Source organism: Leiobunum rupestre, chromosome 8 (genome assembly GCF_980474605.1).
Source record: "Leiobunum rupestre chromosome 8, qqLeiRupe1.1.hap1, whole genome shotgun sequence".
Taxonomy (NCBI): domain Eukaryota; kingdom Metazoa; phylum Arthropoda; class Arachnida; order Opiliones; family Sclerosomatidae; genus Leiobunum; species Leiobunum rupestre.
In genome coordinates, this window is record NC_143391.1 from 23,427,112 (window position 1) to 23,448,480 (window position 21,369).

Genomic DNA, 21,369 nt, shown 5'->3' on the forward strand with positions numbered 1-21,369 from the left:
CTTAGACCGTTGTGTAATCCGAACTCTTCCATCTGGGTGAAAGGCAACAAGCTTAGGCAAATATCGCGACCGGATTTCCTTATTAGTCCGACGCTCCAATAGCTCTTTGGTACCTTTATGTTACAGTTTAATCAACCTTATATATTAAAGAAGGCAAACTGTACCCTTTGCCCCGCGTTTATTAAAAGCGTCCTGTAAGAATTGATTCGACTCAGTGGACGAGATCCCTCATTAGTTAAATCCAGCGACCCACTAAATTTCTAATCGGGCTTCCTGCCGCTAATTGCTATTTTGGTGACCCTTATTAACGAGTTCTTCCTATTACTTAAAATTAACGGGCCTTCTTTAAAAAGAAAGAGTTAAAACTCCCGCTTTGATTTAAACTTGACCCTGCTTGTATTCAAAATCTGCACGCTTTATTCCTAAAGGGCTTGAAGGGTTTGTATTTCTTATACCAAGAATCTTTTTCAATTTTTCCCTCGGGTCCTTTGCCCGGAAATAATCGACCCAGGAGTAGTCGACGCAATTTTTAAACAAACTATTTCTTCCATAAAAAGGGAGGGCCGTCGGCCCCCCCAGCCGCGGGGCTCGCGCTTTTGTTTCGTTTGAAAGAGTTTTCGTGTTAAAGCTATAGCGAAGGAAACTGCGTTAGAAACGACGACGGTCCAACTCTGAAAACGGGGTATCGCTCTGGCTGAGAAAATTTATTTTCTGCTTATTATACTCCTTCTCGCTCCTTCTCGCTATAAAGAGTAGCTTTCTTTGGCTCCTTCGTTCTATTACGGCGACTTTTTTATTCTAATAACAACAAAAGGTCTTTTATATGGCGTGTTTGCTCCTTTGACTTTCTTAATATATGTAGATTTTCAGGCTGACGGTTTTCCCTTTTCCATTTTGCGGAATAAATAGCGGTTTCGTTTCGTAATATAATTATTCTAGTTTTATTAAATTTTTCCATTTTTCTTTGCCCTATTATAATAATTAGGGACTGGAAAATTTTGTACATTCATAAAAGAGAGCATCCAAGTGTAGCGTACATTGAATTGGGAATAGTACCGCTAGAATGGCATAGACGCGTTCGGGGGTCGTGGTCAAATTTAAAAAATTATTAAGCAAAACATTTTTAAAAATGAGATCTAATTTCACTATGGTTGTCAATCCTAGCTCTATTTTGAGTGTATTATCTCTCTTTCTTTTTTTGTCTGTTTTGTAAATATATATTATCTATAATTTTATTTTATTTCATTTACCAACGCAAAAAATGTTTGTTCAGACTTGTTTTCTTACTTTTTTTTCTCTTTTTAAATTTTTATAGTTTGCATTGTTTGCTAACTGACTTTATAATAATTGTACACAATGTATATAAATATATTTATATATTATAATACATAATGAGGGCTTACAAGTCGCCAGCTGACTTAGCCCTCTAACCTCCCTACTTACTAAATAAATAAATAATTGAATTGAATTGAAAACAAATTCTGAAATTTCGAGTCGGTGCCCTCAGCCGTCAACTCTATAATTATACGGGTGGCGCCATCTATCATTTTCAAAGTACATTAGTACTATTAATTCGATTGTATAGTATATAGTAACCACCGCTAACAGAAGATGGCGCCGCCGACAAATAATAGAGTTGTCAATTTTGAAAAATTTGTTTCGCGGAAGGAAGATTGAAATTGCCATTCTAGCGGTACTATTCCCAATTCAATGGTAGCGTATTATTGGGAGCTGACGGGAACCCCTGCCCTAAACAGAGGCTAGCGACATCTGTATGACGTGGAGGCAACCACAGCTCCATCCACATATAAAAAAACATTTCGTCGTCATCGTTCATCGTTCTCCCAATTCTGAAGCGTCGAACGGGTGCCGACTGCTGGCGTCTAACCCAAACGAGGAGAGATGGGTGAAACGAGTTTTTAAATATTAAGATATTTATCAATTAAATTTTTAAACAAACCATTGTATACAATGAAATAACGCAAAATTTAACCATTTATCTTGTGATTTATTAAATACCTTATTAATGAATAAAATGGTATTATACAAAAACCAGTTCTGCGAGCTGAAAAAATTGTGTTTATTCTTGTTAATGTTACGGCTAAGAAGGGTCAGATATAAAAATAGACTTAGAATTCGTGTCTTTACGAAACACCATGAAACATACTCGTTGGCAAAATACACCAAGAAAAAGCTCTAAGCGTGAAGCGATTGTGTGAATACTGAAAAGGGAATTGTGATTTTCGACCCGGGAACTCATCTTGTCTACCCACGTCACTCTCAGCCGAAGTCGGTCAAAAAGAAAGGGCTAAAATCGAAATAATTTTTTTTTAGTTATTTCGTGTGAAAAATAAAATTATTTCAGTCCATTCAGTTTACTTTAATATTTATATACTGTTAACTAACAAACAAACGGGGAAAAATGTTGCCAGTTACATGTTTCATCAAAATTTCGGCGACCACTATTTGGCGTGAAACAAAGTCCATAATCACTTTTCGGGATAAAGTTTCATATTAATGGTTGATTAATGAATTAACGAATTTTGTGAATAACTAAAACAACACCACGTTCATTTTTGCGCCCCCTGTAGACAAAATATATAAAACTAGAATAAGCCAAGTTTATTAAAGTTAGTTTTTAAGGCTGAGTTTGTAACTGCAATCGTATAATTTCTGGGCTTACAATAAACCGAAATCGGACACTTTTATGGTCGATAAAATACGCGACAATGTAGATTAGTCCATAATTCAAAGGGGATAATATAGCTAAACCCTAAACAAATTTGAAGAAATTAAAACACTTACTAATAACTCGTAAAAATAGGTCTTCGAGCAAACAAAAAGACGCGAATCTCGAATCAAATAGATCTTCGAGTAATAAACTACATAAAAACTAAATAAAATAGCCAGAAATTCCAACGGTAGACCGGTTTCGTTCTATTGGGAACTCATCAGTACCGTGCGGGAAATCTGGCGACTGTTATATCTAAAAGAGAAACTAAGCCTAAACATTTAAATTTTCAAAACGCGTTGCATAGCAACGGAAAGCCGAAAAGGGGGGAGTGTGGTGGAGAATAGTATATACGATAAGTTAAGTTAGAAAAAACCACCTATGGACTGTGCGAAGGATGATAAAATACGCGAAAAAGTAGATTAGTAGATGGTCGTCTGAAGGGAGTATTAATAACGTTTTCTGTTCGGCGTTGCTTATCACGATTACTTGTTTAGTTTCGCCAAATTGATCACCAATTTCCGCTAGAAAAGAGTCAATAAATGGACTGAGTAGTACGAGGTTCGACTATATCTTCGCGAGTTCTTTGTCCTAGTTTAGGAATTACAACGTCTTTACATCGGAGCTGCTCTTACAATTGTTAGACTCTTGATGGTTAAAAGAAAATCTTGCAGTGGACATTCGCAATCTGTCACACGGTTCAGGTTCCATTTTTTACCCCTCTTAAAACTTTCTTCTCCTCGAAAGAGTAACTGAAACAAGCCAACTTTCTTTATTTCCCAATCTTCTTCTTCTTTTTCTTCTTGGCGGATTTTTTCTCTAGCCTGATGCTCCTTTTTCTCGTTTCCTTCTTTTACAAGTTCGCGTTGCCAAAGGATTTTTCGGAAAGCTTAAAAGAATTTAACAATAGAAACTGTGAAAAATTCCCCGCCGTAAATTTAGACCTATTTATTTACTCCCTAATGCTCTCTCGAAAAACAAAATCATGATTTGAGTTTTACGAGTTTTGCTAGATTTAGTAAAAAGCGTTTTCGTTTTGGAGTTTCCAAACTCTCGGAAAGTTGGGAAATATCGTAGCTAGCTGTATTCTTACCCTCGCCACGTTGGAAATTCAAGCTTTTTGTTGATGTAAAAATTGCCGAGAATATTTCTGGGAGCGTGGAAAAATTCAAATGACCCGCAGTTTTGTATTTTGTTGGAATATAGACGTTTCTTACGTTGGGGAGTTCCTCGGGCTCTCGATGGAATTGGCAGACGTAAGTAGCTCTTCTAGTAGGGCAGTCATAAGGAAGAGTCGCGGTATAGTGTATTTTCACCCAAAAGACTTACAGATGTGACTCGAAAGTCAAACACGTTTGGCTCCAACTTATTTTTTTCGCTGTTTAACTTCCTGGTGAAAAAAAACGCTCCGAAAAGAAGACCCGTTACGGAAAAGAATAGTTTTCTATACGGCTATAGTTGGGAACGAGCATCGCTCGACGGAAGACTGAAAGGTGGGATGGGACGGAGCAGGCTGTCCAGTAATCCTTGGATCCGTTGTACCATAAGTGTATAATATTATTTCATAAGTGTGACACTTCCTTTTTCTTCACATGAAAATATTTTACTGAAAGCTCTTCGCAAAACAAACTGCATTAAGGGTAGTGTTGTAAGTCGGAAAATTTTCCGGAAAATGACCGAGGCCTTTTTTCCGGAACATTTTCCGTATTTTTCCGAAAAAAATAAAAAAAAGTTTTCATTCCATGATTAGTCTAATATATTATTTGCAAATTGAAATAAAGCGGCATTTTCACCTAATTTTTTCGAATATAAAAGTAAAACTAAACCGCTAGACTAGTTTAAACTGATTAACAATGTAACACTATTAATGTGTTTTAGTATTTTTAATGATATTAGACATTTTATATCGATAAAAAAATGAAAACATTAAAAACCCTTAAAAAGTAATTTATGTTTAAATTTTTAATTTTTCCGCAATTCGGAAAATTTTCCGCATTTTATTTTTCCGGAAAATTAACAACACTAATACAGGGCTTCGTCGCAGTTTTGCGTCCGCTTGCTCCCACGTCACACGTAGCCCTTGACAGCGCCTCGCTAGGGGGATATTTTCTTCTTGTGATGACGTCACTTCGTTACTATAGCTCTCACAAGGAGAGTACCCGAGGTGTTTATTGCCAATTTTGTTCAAAGTCGGGCGTTATGTAGACGTATATGAGATATGAAATTTCCCAAAAGGAGACGTTGCACTACCCATTCGATTTGCCATGGCAACCGAAAATTTTTTTACCACTTAAAACAAAAATAAACTTTTTTACTTATTTTACCCAAAATGGTTTAATTTTTACCCCAAAATGTTCCAATTTACCCAAACTTGATGAAATTTACCTAAATGTGGTTCAAATTACACATTTCGTGATTTTAAAATTTAAAAAAAAATTCGTAACCGAGAAATCATGCTTTTTTAAATGGAGATTTTTTGTTTTAACTGATTAAAAAAAGTTTCGGTTGCCATGGAAAATTGAATGGGTAGTGCAACGTGTCCTTTTGGGAAATTGCATATCTCATATAGGTTTACATTAAGCCCAACTTTGAACAAAATCGGAAATAAACGTATCGGGTACTCTCCTTGTCACTCAAATATTCCCAAAGTGACAAACTTATGGAATATTATTATAGGCTTATGGTTGTAGTCTTATTTCTTCGACTGGCGGAAAACGATTTCTTTTCGCGTTCGCCGGTAGAGAGGGCTTTTGTCCTTCGCTCGGATGCTTAAAAACAAATAGGAGTCCTCCGCGATACTCTTAAGTCCCTAATATAGAAGGATTGGCGAACTCGGGTTGACCTCGTCTCGGGGCTAAATCTAGGCAAGTACAAAGCGCGAATCAGAAGGAAGGAAGTCTAAAGGCAGGCTTATAACGGCCGTACGAAAAAAACACGGATAAACGAGAGCCTCTTCGCAATTTTCTATGGTCCAATCTTGTCTATACTATACGCGGGAAATATATATACGAGTATGAATCGGATTGTTAATATTACGGGGGCTTATTATATACAGGGTGTTTCAAAAGGTTATGCAAAAATTTGAAGGAGTTGTAGGGGGTGAGTTGAGAATTATGCCTGTTTTTTTCCCATTTTCCTACGACGAGTTAAAAGAGCGCCAGAGAGCTTCAAAGTGTGGCCTACTAACCCAATCAAGGCTTAAAATATACCGCGTCTACTATAATTATAACATGTAAAAATTATACTGTTTCTTATTTATGAATAATATTTTCCCAAAGTAAAGGTGCTTTCAAACCGTTTCAAACTATACAACTTTTAAAGGCTAACGACTTGCAGCTGGGCTCCTAAATAAGCACTCATCGCTCGGTAACGGGCCAATGTAAACCCACAGAATTGTTAGGGACGATTTTATGACATAAAAGGGTGAGGAAGTAATTTTTCTTCTTCGTTTGAAAAAACAGAAACCATTAAATAGGAAAAAGAAACTATTGCGCTGGTTCCACTAACGAGGAGACTACCCGAGGTGATAATCACCGATTTGGTTGAAACTAGGTGGGTATGTAGCTTATGGTAACATGAAATTTCACCAAGGGAAAAGTAGCAAAATGGGCATTAGTTTTGCCATGGCAACCGAAAATGTTTTTGACAACACAGTCTGTATATTGTCCCATTGAAAATAACAATTGATCAATTTTTACATATGTTGATCAAATTGACCAAAATTCATCAAAATATCATAAAATTCATTTCATTTGTCAATTTTGATCTATTTTTTTTTGGTTTTGAAATTTTAAATTTTTTTGAAATTTTTCACAGGGGGAAGTGCTCAGATTCCCATGTTATTTTCAATGAGAAAATATACATACTGTGTTGTCAAAAACATTGCCATGGCAAAACTAATGCCCATTGCAATTTTTCCCTTGGTGAAATTTCTTGTTACCATAAGGTCTACGTACCCACCTAGTTTCAACAAAATCGGTGATTATCACCTCGGGTAGTCTCCTCGTAAGAACACAATTCGAAATAAAACCAAATATAAGACCGAAATTGGCAGTATTGATTTCTTAGTAATAGCGTAGTTAATAGTTCTCCAATCAATAGAATAGTAGAGAGTCTTAAGGTATCAATAAAAATTGATACTATTTTTCAGTCGACCGTAAAAGCTCTCACAAATAATTTAATATTAATATTAGCATAAGTAACATAATAACAATAAGTATGACACTTCTTACTATTTTAACGCTAATTTCCTGACCAAACCTTTTTTCGACACTGACATTCTCACCAAACTCCAACTTGGGAATTGCACTCGAACTGAGGAGCGTGTTATCGTGCTTGGTAGTAGTATATTTCGCCTTAGTTATATTTAGACACTAGGGGGCTGAGAACTAAACCTAGATTGCGAAAATCAGTTCTTTGATAATTTTTCTTAATTGGCCTACTCATAGTTATTATGTTACTTATGATATTAGTAATAGCCAAGGCACCACCTTAGGCCAGCTAGTGACTTTTATTGCGCTAATTCTAAATCCATTGTTTCTCAAGATAAACTTTGAATGACCTTGAACCATGAGTTAAAGGTCTACCGAGTTTGCAAATTCTAAAGACGCCCTACCAGATGAGTCAGTCTATTAAATTTTGCTACTCTGGCATGAGTATTTTTCGAGTGATTAGCCCTTCAACCTGGTCTCTGGCACAATATTTTCCTCACGACCTTCATGTTTTTGTCTAAATTCTTTCTATTTGTTATTGGTCAAATAAGGAAGGATCCAAGTTATTTACACCTAAAATGTGAAGGGGAACACTTTTCTAATTGAAACCAACTTTTTTATCTCTAATGGTTCTCGAGGCGTTGAAGACACGGTTCAAGGTCATGGAAATTTCCATTGTCCAGTGACCGCCTGCACGTTCTATGTATCCTGACAGTTTCAAATTCCTAACTAAAATGCATTTTGAGTTATTGGACTTGTATCGTTTTTAGTTAACACCCTGTATAAATTAAAGTTAACTTAGTATAGTTTAGTCTATTCAATAGCTATATTCTACCAAGGTTTTTTAGTACACATTGCCGCCAATAGATGGCTTTAAATGTACCCCTTCCAAAGCCAGTTTTGTATATCGATCTTTCCTAGAAATCAATACGAGTACGACTCGTACCCCACCTAACGCCATACTTTGTAAACCAATGTATTATCGATCCGCAATGAAAACTTAAGTTTCTGTTTCTGACAGATATATTTCGTACTGGCTAAGGAGTATTTAATTATTAATCGGGTGTAAATGACGACCAAATTAAGCTCGATAATTGGCAAAAGTTTCATGAGAAATAATATTAGCACGAGCGCCTGATCTAAAATCCCATTAACGATTGTGGTTGGAAAAAATGTCGCCTACTAAATTTGTTCCAAACCGACCGCTATAAATACAAAACCATATCAAGCACATCTAGCGCACGTATTTCGCAACGCATTTAATTAGGAACGATACGCAATTATAGCTTATTTCTCGTTGGCACCGCGCAACGTCGGATAGACCGTGACTAAAATCATCGCAACAATTTGAAAGGTTTGTCGACACACGTATGCGGTATAGGTGCTAGAGTCAATCAATACTTAGTTTGATGTCTACGCGCTCGCTTTCATATCAAGAGCGTTTCTCCCTTACAATAATGACGTTTCTAATGTTCTTATTACTATTAGAGATATATTTCAACGGTCAATGTCGTTACTCGTCCATTACACATTAACCTTCACTCTCTTTTATGTTTGATCATTACGCGAAATATTTAGTTTTCAGACACTCTTCAAGATCTTTATTTTTAAAAGGGCGCCGTTTATAATTATTGAGAATAGTTTTGATTGGTCAAAGAATAATTTAACCGTAGTCATTTACCACGATTTGAAGGTGACTATACAGCAAGGTCAAATTTACGGGCGACATTCGTAACAAAACGGAAAAGAAAGGTACACGCCCGTTTCCTCAAACTGGAGAAAACGGAAGTAGAATAAGAATAAAGATTGGGTTTCTACCGGAGTTGGGAAAAGTTCACGATTATCGGGGTACTTTTAAGGAAGTGTTAATTCAATACTCTCTACATACTAAGTATATATTTAATTAGGTCTATGGGTCGCGAGTTTTCTAAGCCCCACGCCCAAACCTTGACCTTTTCCATCGAGCTTTGAACTCTGTCCTTTTCGGAAGGTGAAAAAGCGCTTTTAAAAATAAGCGTTACTTTTTTTTAGTTATATATAGACCAAATGGTTTATTTCTATGGCTCATTTTTATAGTTCAAATATAGAAGTTTCGACTAACGGACCCCTTTCGTGTTTTAGCGTGATATCCGAATGTGTCTGTCCAGACTGTCCATGCCCAAATCACTTATCTCAAAACCATCTTCTGATATTTCCAATGATTCTATTGGCGACCGAAACGAGTCTAGATGGCGTAGCGACGCTAGCTTCTCTGAGGTTGCGCCTATGATTGATCTAGCGTCTGCTACAAGCAAATTAAAAAATCATAAGAACCTTTTTTATTAAATAGTCTTATCAATATATAAGCAAACGATACAAAAAATATATTAAAATGCAAGTATCATTATTTAAAGGAGATCTGTCACCACCCTAAAATTGGTTAAAAACCATTTAAATGGATAGAGGACGTCCAAAAATGGTTATACAAAAAATTTCATGTTAATATTTCCAGTATTTGATTTATTATAAGCAACCAAATTTTGTGTTTTATCCCCCCGACTCGAGAATCTCATAACCGCTTGGTTGAACCTACCTGTAGCGCCATCTCGTGAACGAAATATTTTTTCCCCTGTTTTATCGTTTTTCGGTCGGAACTGTCGTCTGCTACGACATTCTCCTTGGCTTTTTAACCTAGTTATATTGGTAGATTGTAGTTAATCGTGTTTTTAATATGCCTTACACGCCGTTTGATGTAGGTTGCGGAAAAAGTAGCGTAACTTTTTAAATACTTTTCCAATAACTATAAAATTTCAGGGACATAATTATTAATATATTTCTATCTTTCTCTAAAAAAACCTCGTAAATTTAGGTTTTGGTGACAGTTCTCCTTTAAGAAGTCAAATTTATGAATAACCACGAGGAAAAACTAATAGCGTCTGCTTTCAATGGCGAACCAAAGGGGGTGTAGCGATAGTTTTAGGTCGCGAATATGAAATCCTAATCGTTAATTTCAACCTGTAGGGGTTCGAGTTGGATTATTGCGAGATAGCAATTTCGGGTCCATTAGGGCGAGAACACCTTTCAGACCACAACATTAAGGGCGCGCTGGGACCGGGCGGTACATGTACTCTCTTAATAGGTTTCCGACTAAATTCACCGTTGTTGCGAGATAATAATAAAAGAGAACGATTGGATTTGGTTAAAAAATCCATCTGGACTCTTGTTTGACCTTGGATTTGGGGGATTAGTTCAAGTAGATAACGTGGACTACGCCGTATCGAATATTCGGTAAACTCAATTCTCAGAATCCCTTTAGCGTATACTGGACGCTTGATTGATACGCTTGCTTAGAGTAAAGTCTGCGCTTTCCTATCCTCGAAAATTGAAATAGGAGTTGAAGGTCGATTTATCGTATATTATGCAAAACATTTTGGCTGAATCGATTTTGTATGCCTCGCGTTATGAGTCTAAAATCTGAATAATATCGTTTGAACCCTCTATCTTATTGAGATTTTTGTAAGGGCATTACGACGTTAAGACGTTCTAGCTATTGTATCACAAAATATAATTGAAAATAGGGCTATTTGCCTTTCGTAAAAGTCAACAACAAGCGACATTCCATTTTCGCGTTTTTTTTTTATTTATTATAATCAGCTAGGCCTAAGTCCTCTAGCGACTTTTAAAGCCATTAATTCAGGTGGCCGGGTTACAATGCGTAGGAGGGTGGTGGCAGGCCCCTCACGCCACGCGAACCAACACCTCCCTACACTAACTATTACCGTTAACCTCGACAAGTTTTTATGGAAGGGGAAACCGAAGAGCTCGGGGGAAACCACTTAAAGGGGAAAAGGAGGCTGTCTTATTTTTGCGTCCTCGCTGCAGCGTTAATCGCGTCGAAAAACGTAATTTTTAAGAACCAATGAGATTGCAGTATTATTTGATTTTATTAAAGCGGAGGAGCATACCGGTGGGCCCAACGGGTGGAATTGGAGAAACGCTAAAAATAATCTCGACATATTCATTCTCCCTGAGTATAAATAAATACATTCTTGGTATTATCTAATATATAAAAATTAGTGTTTGTATATATGTTTGTCCGCTATAGGAATCTACAGTTTTCAACTTAGGTTTACCACATTTGGTATACTATCTCATGGTACCCTGACTGTGGCAAAACAACTTTAATTAATTGAATTAATTTAATAATTAGGTTATACGAATTGGAATATTTCCCCGGGAAATACCGGGTACCCCAGCTAGATACTACACTTTGACCTTAGCCCAAACTCTGAGCTTCTTAGTTCTTTCGGCATACACACGAAAAAAGCCTTCTTCTATAGATACTAGACGGTATAATAAAAGGCAAATTATTATGTAGTCAACGAAAAATTGGTTAATATTGTCAATAAACAGTTGGTTATATTGGGTACGGTGCCATGAGTGGAGACATTTTTGCAGCGTTCTATTTTTGTGTTGAATGTGTCGTCATTGACGTTTTTCCCTTGTTCATATAAACAGCTTGTAATTTCATAATAATTAAAATAGCCGAGAGGTTGGTGAACTTCTGTAATCCTACGCGTCTGGGAGGCCAAGAATGATGTGGATCGTGGGATCACACTTCCGCCACGGTTGTCCTGTCCTGTCCCTTTGTATCCCCCCACTTACGATAGTGATTATCTCGTTAACTAAGATGTCACATTCGAAAGTAAAGGTGTCTGATAACGTCGCGTTAATAGTTGAAAGTTTTATTTATTCCAGCTTAACCCGGCCACCGGTAAATAAGGCATTAAAAGTCGCAAGCTGAATTGGGCCTGTGGTGGTGCCTACGGTATTAGCCTAGCTAATTATTATTTATTATTTATTTATAGTTATGTCGCAACTCATTTTCTTGGTTTCGTACATTGTCGCATTGAGGTCGCATTCGATCGCAAATTAAATATTTTAAATTTATAGAGAGGGAAGCTACTTAATTAATGGACCCTTGTCCTACCCGCTCTGTATGGATGTGTGTGTGAATGCGCTGAGATGTAAGAATGAATGGTATGTGAATGTGACTTCATAAATAACATGATAACAAAATTATTACGTTTTAAAATACTTATTTTAAACATTACAGTTTCATTATTTATTGTCAATAAAATACGGATTGGTAGGTCACGTAGCAGGCTTAGGCTTCATTAAAGGGGAACGGTCAAGCTTTAACCAGTTAGATAGCCCTATAGCCCATTAAAAACTAAAATTTATGGCGAAAACCGCGTCAAAAAATTTTGAGTGGTTAATTTTTAATAAAATAAAGAAATTTCGGGACATCGAAAAGCGCGCGTCCGCCGCGACACCTGGTGAGAAGTCGGTGAAACAGAAAAACAACTTAAAAGCGCGCGCTGCTGAAGACGCAAAAAATTTGTTTTGCACGCGCGGCGCGTTCCAGTTATAAGAGACCTAAGCCTAAATTGCGCGATTTTAAAAGTTAGGATAGTTCGCAAATCGCTCATACGGGGTTAGGGGCGCTGGCGGCAGCCCCTAAGATGGCGGCGAAAATTCAAACCCAAACACCTGGCGTTATTTTTCGTTTCAACTTTTTGGGCCAAAAGCTATTTTTTCAAGACAAAAAAAAGTACGTGTTAGTATATTGAACGTCTTGTTAATCTTTTGATACGGAAATAAGGCCATATTTGGAAAAACTTGGCCGTTCCCCTTTAAAAGATATAAAATCAAACAAACCTAAGCCATCTGACTAGGTCACAAGGATGTGTGTGTGTGTTTTTTTTTAGTCGAGTGTGACGTGTGGGACAACTCAGTCCTCTCGTCCATTTGATTAATCAGGGCGAGATATGTGTAACGGCCCCGCCAACGGGGGGATACGTGGGGACAGGGGTGGGGACACCCGTGGCGGAAGTATTCCGACCACCCGTTGGGGGATTGGTGGTCTTCCTCAAACGGACATCCTCAAACGGCCATCCACAAACTCTGCCTCCCAGACGCTTGGGATTACAGGAGTACGCCACTACTCCCGGCTGTCACAAGGATGTTAAATACCAAACAAAGTTTATAAAAATCATTTAAAAAACAATTCATTATTTAATGGTAGATGGCACCCCGAACTCTGTTATATTTGCAAGACAGGTAGTCGTAGCACGTAGGCCTGAGTAATTCCACCTGTGTAGAAAAGTCGTGGTTGACCAAAAGCGTCGACTATTCCCTCCATTAAACAACACGCGAATCGCCAATAACAGCTCCGGATATTAATTATTCTCCGTAACTCGTAACTTGGAAGACAAAAACACGTAACTCACCGTGTAAATGGAATGATCTCGCGCTCGCTGATAATATCGTATAGTATTTAACACGATTCAATCGCTACGTTCGTAAACCACACTCCTTTTCAAACATAACGTGCCGAGCTGAATAATTTATCTCGAGTTACGTCGTATCGACCTTTGTACTCGAAGTGGAATCTCTTCGTTGGCCTTGCTGGAGAGATCTATTAGTGACGCGTGTACGGTCTCATTGATATTCATGGTTTATTTATTCTTCTACGACTGGAAGTTTTGTATTCGTGACCTTCAATATAATAAAACGATGGTCGAAAAGCGTCATACACTTGACCTTGTCTCGTCTTATTTTTATTGTACCGCAGTAACGTTAAATCAAGAATATATATTTATTTATAATTAACTGGGTTGATTTGACTTTTGAGGGGGAAGGAGTTTAATAATAATCAACTAGGCACCACCTTAGGCCTGAAGAAATTAATTCGGGTAACTGGGTTACAATCCGTAGGATGGTGGTGCAAAGCCCTTCATGGCACGCTAGCCAACAACCTCCCGTCACTAATTTTTACCGTTAGCCTCGAAAAGTTTTTATGGAAAAGAGAAACCAAAGGTGGGAGAACTTGCAACCCAGTGCCACAAGTTGAGATCGAACCCGCTTCCTCTTGCTGCGAGGCGAAAGTGCCAACCTTTCCGTCACCCCATTGAGCTTATTTAAGTTACCCTTCTCAACGTAGTATAACTAAATAAATTATAAATAACTAAGTAAAGAAAACAACGTTTTTTCGTACACTATATAGTGTACCACAATACGTTGTTTTCTTTACTTAGTTATTAATGACTTATACACTAGTTTTGTGAGTGCAAGAACATTAAATAAATTGTTGGTTAAACCTAAGTAGATTAATCTAAATTAGTATTAGGTTTTAAAAGTAATTGGCGTCGGTTTTTTTTATGTTACGACAGTTAATCACAAAATAATGATATATTAATTAAACGCTTTCTTGTTTTAAATAGCAAGTTGATAATAGAACTCCAGTAAGATACGGTTCTCCAATAGCCATATTCCCATATTCGTGCTCCCGGGCCATAAAAGAAACTGAAATGTAACGTGTATTTTCTAAGCATACAGTAATCTACAACACGGCGTAATTCCTTTTCCTGATTAGTTTACTATACAGGGTGTTTCAAAAGGTTATGCAAATATTTTAAGGAGTTGTAGGGGTGAGTTGAGAAGTATGCCAGTTTTTCCCCATTTTCCTACGATGAGTTAAAAGAGCGCCAGAGGGCCTCAAAGTTTGGCCTACTAGCCCCTGGAAGTAGGCTGCAACAAATGCAAAACCAAGCAGCAGGGACTTTAAATACCGTTTAAGTTTACTTTTTTACGCTGGTTACCTCGATTTGTTTACAAAGTCCTTTTTTACCCATCACACGAACCCAAACCCTCATGTTCGCATTTCCCTGCTACTTGGTTTTGCGCTTGTAGCAGCCTACTTCCAGGGGCTAGTAGGCCACATTTTGAAGCTCTTTGGCGCTCTTTTCACTCATCGTAGGAAAATGGGAAAAGAACAGGCATACTTCTCAACTCACCCCTACAACTCCTTAAAGTTTTTGCATAACCTTTTGAAACACCCTGTATAATACCCGGGTTGTCGCTTAGCGTACGTTTCATACCCTTAATCGTGTCGCCCATCCTACTTTAAATTGGATATAAAAGCAAAGATTGGCTTAGCGGGATATACGCCTTTAATTGACTCCTTTCGGAACTTAGACTGACGTCATCAACATTGACCCTCGCTTAATATTCAAGAGTGGGAGGGAGTGAATTGGCGTAACTTCTGTCCGAAACAAAACACGAAATCCGAATTGTAGTCAGATTTAAAAAGCGTTATGCGGGATAATTAAAGTTTTCCTGTTGCTGGGAGCCTCGGACCTCGAGTCCGGTGGCTGTTAGATGGCCGGAGGGGGGGGGGGGACACCGGTAGAGGAAAAGGAGGGGCGGGGCTTAAAATCGATGGTCATTCCGCACAAACGTTCCCAGCCCCAGGGACTTCTAACGAGAAAAAAATACACCAGAATCTTATTAAACTACAATGACGGCGACATAATCAATATTTTTGCAGAGGGAAGAGTGTTTGAAGCAATATCTAAAATTGAACCAAGGCTTAGGGCAGTTTAAAGATAATCCATAAGCCCATACATAAACCAAAAGTAACTCGTATTTTCTACAGCCTATTCTATAATAGGCGGTAATATAATGTACAAAAATTGACGTTCACGGGATAAATTCTACACTTTGCAACCGTAGTACGAAAAGCAAATCTCCGCGTATTGATATTTCAAAGTTATAAACGCGATATATTTTGACCAAGGTTCGTGTTGTTTTAGCCCAAACCGCTGGGTTGAATGCTGTGTATTTGACCCGGTGGCAAACAAAGAACCCTTTACGCTAAATTTATACGCGTACGTTTAGTATTATCAGAAGTATATAATACTGAAGAAGTATCCATTTGCGTAAGTGTGCGCACCGGATAGACTATGGACCGATCTGAAATTCACCTGAGGGGGCTCCAAATTCGATTAAATTAGGAAAAAATAAAATGGCGCTAATAATTGCTCAATAAGAATATAGAGGGTTGCCCGACCTGACTTAAGAGTCTGCATACGTCTATAACAATTTATGATTTAAAAATGAAAAGTGTATATCTTCGCCGGCTCGAGGCAGTTTTCAATAGGAACTATTCTTCCTGCCAAATCGTCGAAGCATACACCGCATTACGTCCGAAAATATAGTGCTTGTATTACTTCGCCTAACGATGTAAAACGTAATATTTACGTAAATATATTTATACCTTATTTTTCTGATGAAATAATTTTAGAAAATCATTTACTTACAGGTAAACCATATTTTCAAAGTGAAACAATTCTTTATAATGTTTATATAATATTATTTCGCTAACAGCATAAGTAACATAATATCTAAAAGTATGACACTTTTGCTATTGTATTAATGCTAATTTCCTGACCGAACCTTTTTTCGACACCGACATTCTCGCCAAGCTCCGATTTGGACTGGCAACTGAGTAGCTTGTTCGCCTTAGGCATATTTAGACACTAGGGGGCTCTGTGTTGAGAACTAAACCTAGATTGCGCATTAGGTTCAAAATCAGTTCGGTGATAATTTTTCCTTAATGATATACTTATTGTTTATTATGTTACTTATGCGAACAGTAATTTGAAAAATCAGCTTGATCCTGCGAAGTAACATTTTTCAACCAAATATCATTAGGAGTATAAAGATATGGATACTTATATCCAAGGCAGATATTATGTACTACTGATATTATTGTGCTTTTAACGTGATTGCGCAACCTCAAACGGCATGATAATATTCAGCGTGGAAATGTGATAAATGAAAGGAGTCTCTTTTAATCAATAGCACTTATATATTTATTTCTTTCTTTGACCGCGTTTTGAACGTGCGAACTATTTTTGTTTATCGTATCTTGGGACACAAATGTAATGTAATGACTGAAGTTACCGGTTTGGTATCCGAGGGAAAAACTCTGTTTACCAGAACTTTCGTCAGATGCGCATACCGGTATTCCTGGATTTTCGTAAAACAATTTATATTTAGAACATACACGATGTTATTATCGCGTAAATATTGACTGTTATAGCGGAGGGCTATGATATTAATAATAATAATGATAATAAAATGAAATTAGATCTATATCGATTTGGCTTTTAAAAAATATGCTGACGGATATTCGGTATTTTTTTGTATACATAGACACGTTAAAATATATTTATCGTGGCAAGATTGAATATATTTCATATTGATTAAATAAATTCAGACTTGCTTTATTTATGGTAGACTATTTTTGTACGCATTGTCAAGCACAACATCGAACATAAAGAATTTTCTTCACAATTATCGCGCTCGCCTCAAATATTGAAAAGTACGCGATTAAAACTAACGAAATAGTGAGGATACTGGATATCAGGAAGGTTCCGATTCCGAATCGTGTCCTTGGTTGAAAGACGTCCTTTTATTTTCCTCACCCGAAAACAACGGCTTCAATTTTCTCGGAACCGAGTTGACGTTCAGTTGAGGACGCGAACTGCTTCGTCCGTCACGCCCGTGAAAGTTCAATTGTTCTTGAGATAAAATTAGCTGGCGCGATTTTAGTTTGATTAATACTTTCTCGGCACTCGTTTGAAGAAGGTTGTGGTAAGGGTCGTCCTTTAGAGTTACGCTGGGGGAACGCTGCAATAAAATATTAAATTATTCACATTTTGTTCTCTTAAAAACTGTTTTTGTTAGATAGGGCGCTCCACTCTTCAAAGAGCTCTTGTAGTATTGGCTTACAAATGAGAGGAGCGCGACCTAAAAAATATGCTTTTTGCCCGTCTCTGGAGTGAGACATAGAGTACCTCGTAGTACGATGGTAGGGTACTCCGCAATCTAGTATTTCTTCCTTCCCTGAGAGCTTTGAGTGACGGGGTAGAGCCGGATAAGATGACGCCCTGGGAATCTTGCTCCGGGTTACTCTGAACTCGCTCCAGTTCACTCTCGACCACCATGACGCTAGCTTCGTCCAGTCCATTGTTGACGGGATCTTCCTCCAAATCACACACGAACAAGTCACTCGTCGATCGAGATCTAACAAATAAAAATTATCATCATCATTTAAGTTTTAAAATAATTTACAGATCGTGCGAGATCGTTAAAGGGCCCAACCGGCGTTTGAAAAATTTAGGTGAAACTCCGGTAGCTCCGCCTCTTTTGTACCACGTGATAGCAGGACCGGCTAATCATATTCTAGTATTTTCCCGGAGCTCACCCAGAAAACCAGTAAAATTCAAACGCCGGTGGTGCCCGTTAAGTGGCGTGGACAAGGGGGGATTTCATTGTTACGCCTCTCTTATACCCGAATCTTTTAAAATTGAATGTACTAAATTTCCACATACTTTTCTCGACCACTTCCGTATAGTTCTGATTCCCACTTTATGAATTACTCGCTACGACACTGAATATGTTTCCGTTATATGGTTATTTTATCTTCTTAAGGATATTATTGCTCTTTCTAATTTATAGTATCTCTAAATTACGGATTATGTCGAGTTAGGGCAAAGAATAATAATTAAAATTTACTAGGCATAGATACTTCGCCTGTTGTTGCGTTTCTCCTTAAACTCATAGTTTCAAGGACCCGAAAACTCGGAAACTAGAGCAAATACAACATGTGGTCGGAAAAGTGGTTGTTGGGGGGAAATTTTAACGTAAAAAGCTGCCATTAAAAGTGAACTCATTTGGTCTTCCTTCCTAAAGCAAACGAAACTTGCTGCGAAGGTTGATATACATGGATCCCAACCGAATACCTAAGCGAGTATTCGATTACGTCCTCATGACGCTGTTAAGTTCCCATTGGTACAAGCTCACCCGTAGGTCGTTTGTAAAGTTGAAGTTTGAACTACGCCTCCTTAGCCTCCTTCGTTAAGAAGAGGTTTTTGGAGGTGGCTCAAAAGAAATGGGAAGACGAAGCTGCGAGGTAACCGAGATTGAAGCTTTACGGTTTTATCGTCAAATGGTCTCGGTTGCCAACTTATGTTTCTGGCAAAGGTTGTGCTCGTGAAGAATCCCACTTTCCCAGCTTGCAAAGGTGAGGACCATACATTCTGATGGTGTGTTCGCGATTTAAACTATACACAATGAAATATCTACATGTTGTTTCTCCCTACCCGGTAAGCTACGGACAACACCCAAATCACACTCTACCTTAACAGCTCAAAATCCATTCTTAAGGCATGGTGGATAGACCAACGTAGGGCTAAAAAATGTTCCAACCTCTATCTGGGTTTTTGAATTATATTTGACTATTTTTAGTATCTTTTTATTTTTCTTTAATTTTAATACTTAGGTTAACTAGCCGCCTCGGCGGATTGGGTAGCCAGCTGTGCGGCGGCGGGCGTCCGTATGAGGGCACGGCGCGGCGGTCCTGTTTCCCGGTCTTTTGGAGTCACACCGGGATCTCCGGTGCCAGCTGTGCCCGGGTTACTTGAACTGCTGTGTGCTCGTCGTTTCCCTTTAGGAGCTCTCTCCAAAGGGTTTGACTCTTTACCTCCGTAGGTAGGGTGTTGGCTGGAGTTGCTACAGCATCCACTCTTAATCCCACTGCTGTGTGGGAAATGGTCCACCCATTGCTGCACCTTCTGCTGGGTTGAGTGGCTCGCGTCAAAAGTGCGACCATCAGTAGTAGGGTACTACCAAGGTTAGTAAATTTTAGGCTATAAAAGGTTGCCTCGATACGCTGTGGTTGCGGAGGGCTCAGGTTGATAACTTCGTTGCTAACGAACATCGTGACGTCACTGAGATGAGATCCTATTGAAAATCAATGGGATCTCATCTGGGTGACGTCAGCAACAGACGAATTTTGGAGACAATCCAAAAATTCTTTCAAACCGTTTCTCGATCGAGACCCCGTTGGGGTACTACTACCCATGCTGGATTTGTCACCTGTCCGGGCTAGGTGGACGCTGGCGTAGGGCACTATGATGATAGACCTCCGGTGGTATGGTCTCTGTTACTAGGTACACCGGGCTATAAATTCTGACACACTTAGGTTAACTAATGCAAAATTTAAATATCCCTGTGAGCTTTCCTAATGTAAATGAATATTTTGGGTGGAAAAATAACGATTAATTCATTCATTCAAAACGGTACGAACACTTATCCAAGCGTATAGCTATCATCCTAAAAGTCACTAAATTCATATTTAAATTAAAATGTAATTCACTTAGAAGTGGATAAATACTAATCAACTAGCTAATACCCAAGGCATCAACCTCAGGCCTAAGCCAGCAAACCCCATTTTTAATACTTTTATACCAGGTGGTAGGGTTACATTGATCATCATATAGTGCTTCTGTCCTCTATATGTAATTAACAGTTATGGATACAGTTGCCTACCTGGTGATAACGTGGGTCCTGGCTCTGGTGCTACTCTTTTCGCTGTTCTGGTTGTTCTGTTCAGCAACCAGTTCCAACTCCATGTCAGAGTCATCCTTTTCGCCCTCACCTTGGCCCTCCTCACCTTCACCTTCTTCGTCTTCATCCTCTTCTTCCAAGAGGAGGACATTGTCATTGATTTCGCTGATGTCTGGGGTCCGCGACTCGGGTAATGTCACTACCATCGCCCCGTCGCACCATCCTCGTCGAGGAACACCATTCGAATGAATCACTCGTTCCCCGCTGCTCTGTTTTTCGGGAAGGGTCCGTCTTTTCTTCTTTAGCACCGGCGTTATTAACTTCCGGAATTTTGAAAGCCGTAATGACCGTAATTGTAAATGAAGGCTGGAACGCGTCGAAAGCGGAGATCGTTAAACTCACTGTTCCCCGGTGAAAGCGCGATTAAACGTTATGGCGAGAGCGGAATTTGTAAGCCGCTACCGAACGTCATACGCTTTTCAGCCAGTGGGTCGGCAGTCGCGGGCAGCCAGACTTGCCCTGAAGCTCATTTTCAGGAATTAGACGCGCTACCGTTTCGAGAGGACCTAAAAAGTGCCGATCGAATCTAGAGACGCGTTCTCTATTTTCAAGGCTAAAATGCTCTCTCTATTTGTCTTTAGGGATTTTAATTTCGATCTGTCCAAGAGTAAGAGTTTTACGAACTCCGTGTTTGAAGCATTCAGCCAGATCCTCCGCCCTATCTCCATCCCCCTCTCCGTTCTACAAAACTAATAACACCTGTCAGAGCAGTATAGTATAAATCCAGTAGTTTTTATCGATTAATTTAATCATAGCTAAGAAATAATCGCCATCTTCAGCGTAATAATTTTTAAACCCTACTTTATAGATTTCCGCTTTATTTTAATAGTTAATTTCAGTTCATGTTAAATTTTTTAAAGATTTTAAATAACGTGATCTGTTTTAGATTTTTAAATAATTGTAGATGGCGCCACAGTATCTACGGTATCATAATTTTGTATATGCTCATAGCTAGAAAAACGTTTGTATCACTCTAAAACCGAGCTGTAGTTTAATTAGTTGGTGTAAGTTTTATTGTACTATTATTTGGGAACTATATTGGTGTCTAAGGTCTTTGGCCGACACCATATGTATGCTCTCGAAAAAATAAAATTTGGGAACTATAATCAACACCTTACATTGACTGTT

General features: G+C 38.3%; 1 protein-coding gene across 1 annotated transcript; it reads right to left on the bottom strand.

Moving 5' to 3' along the window:
* Positions 1–17,067: 17,067 nt before the first annotated feature.
* Positions 17,068–20,887, bottom strand: LOC149932803 (uncharacterized). The gene is made up of 3 exons (XM_090156432.1): positions 20,164–20,887; positions 17,628–17,856; positions 17,068–17,460 (listed from the first exon to the last, which is right to left on the bottom strand). Exons 1-3 carry the CDS (start codon positions 20,385–20,387, stop codon positions 17,194–17,196), a joined length of 720 nt encoding a protein of 239 aa, XP_090012558.1. The 5' UTR covers positions 20,388–20,887; the 3' UTR covers positions 17,068–17,193.
* Between the last annotated feature and the right edge of the window lie 482 nt (positions 20,888–21,369).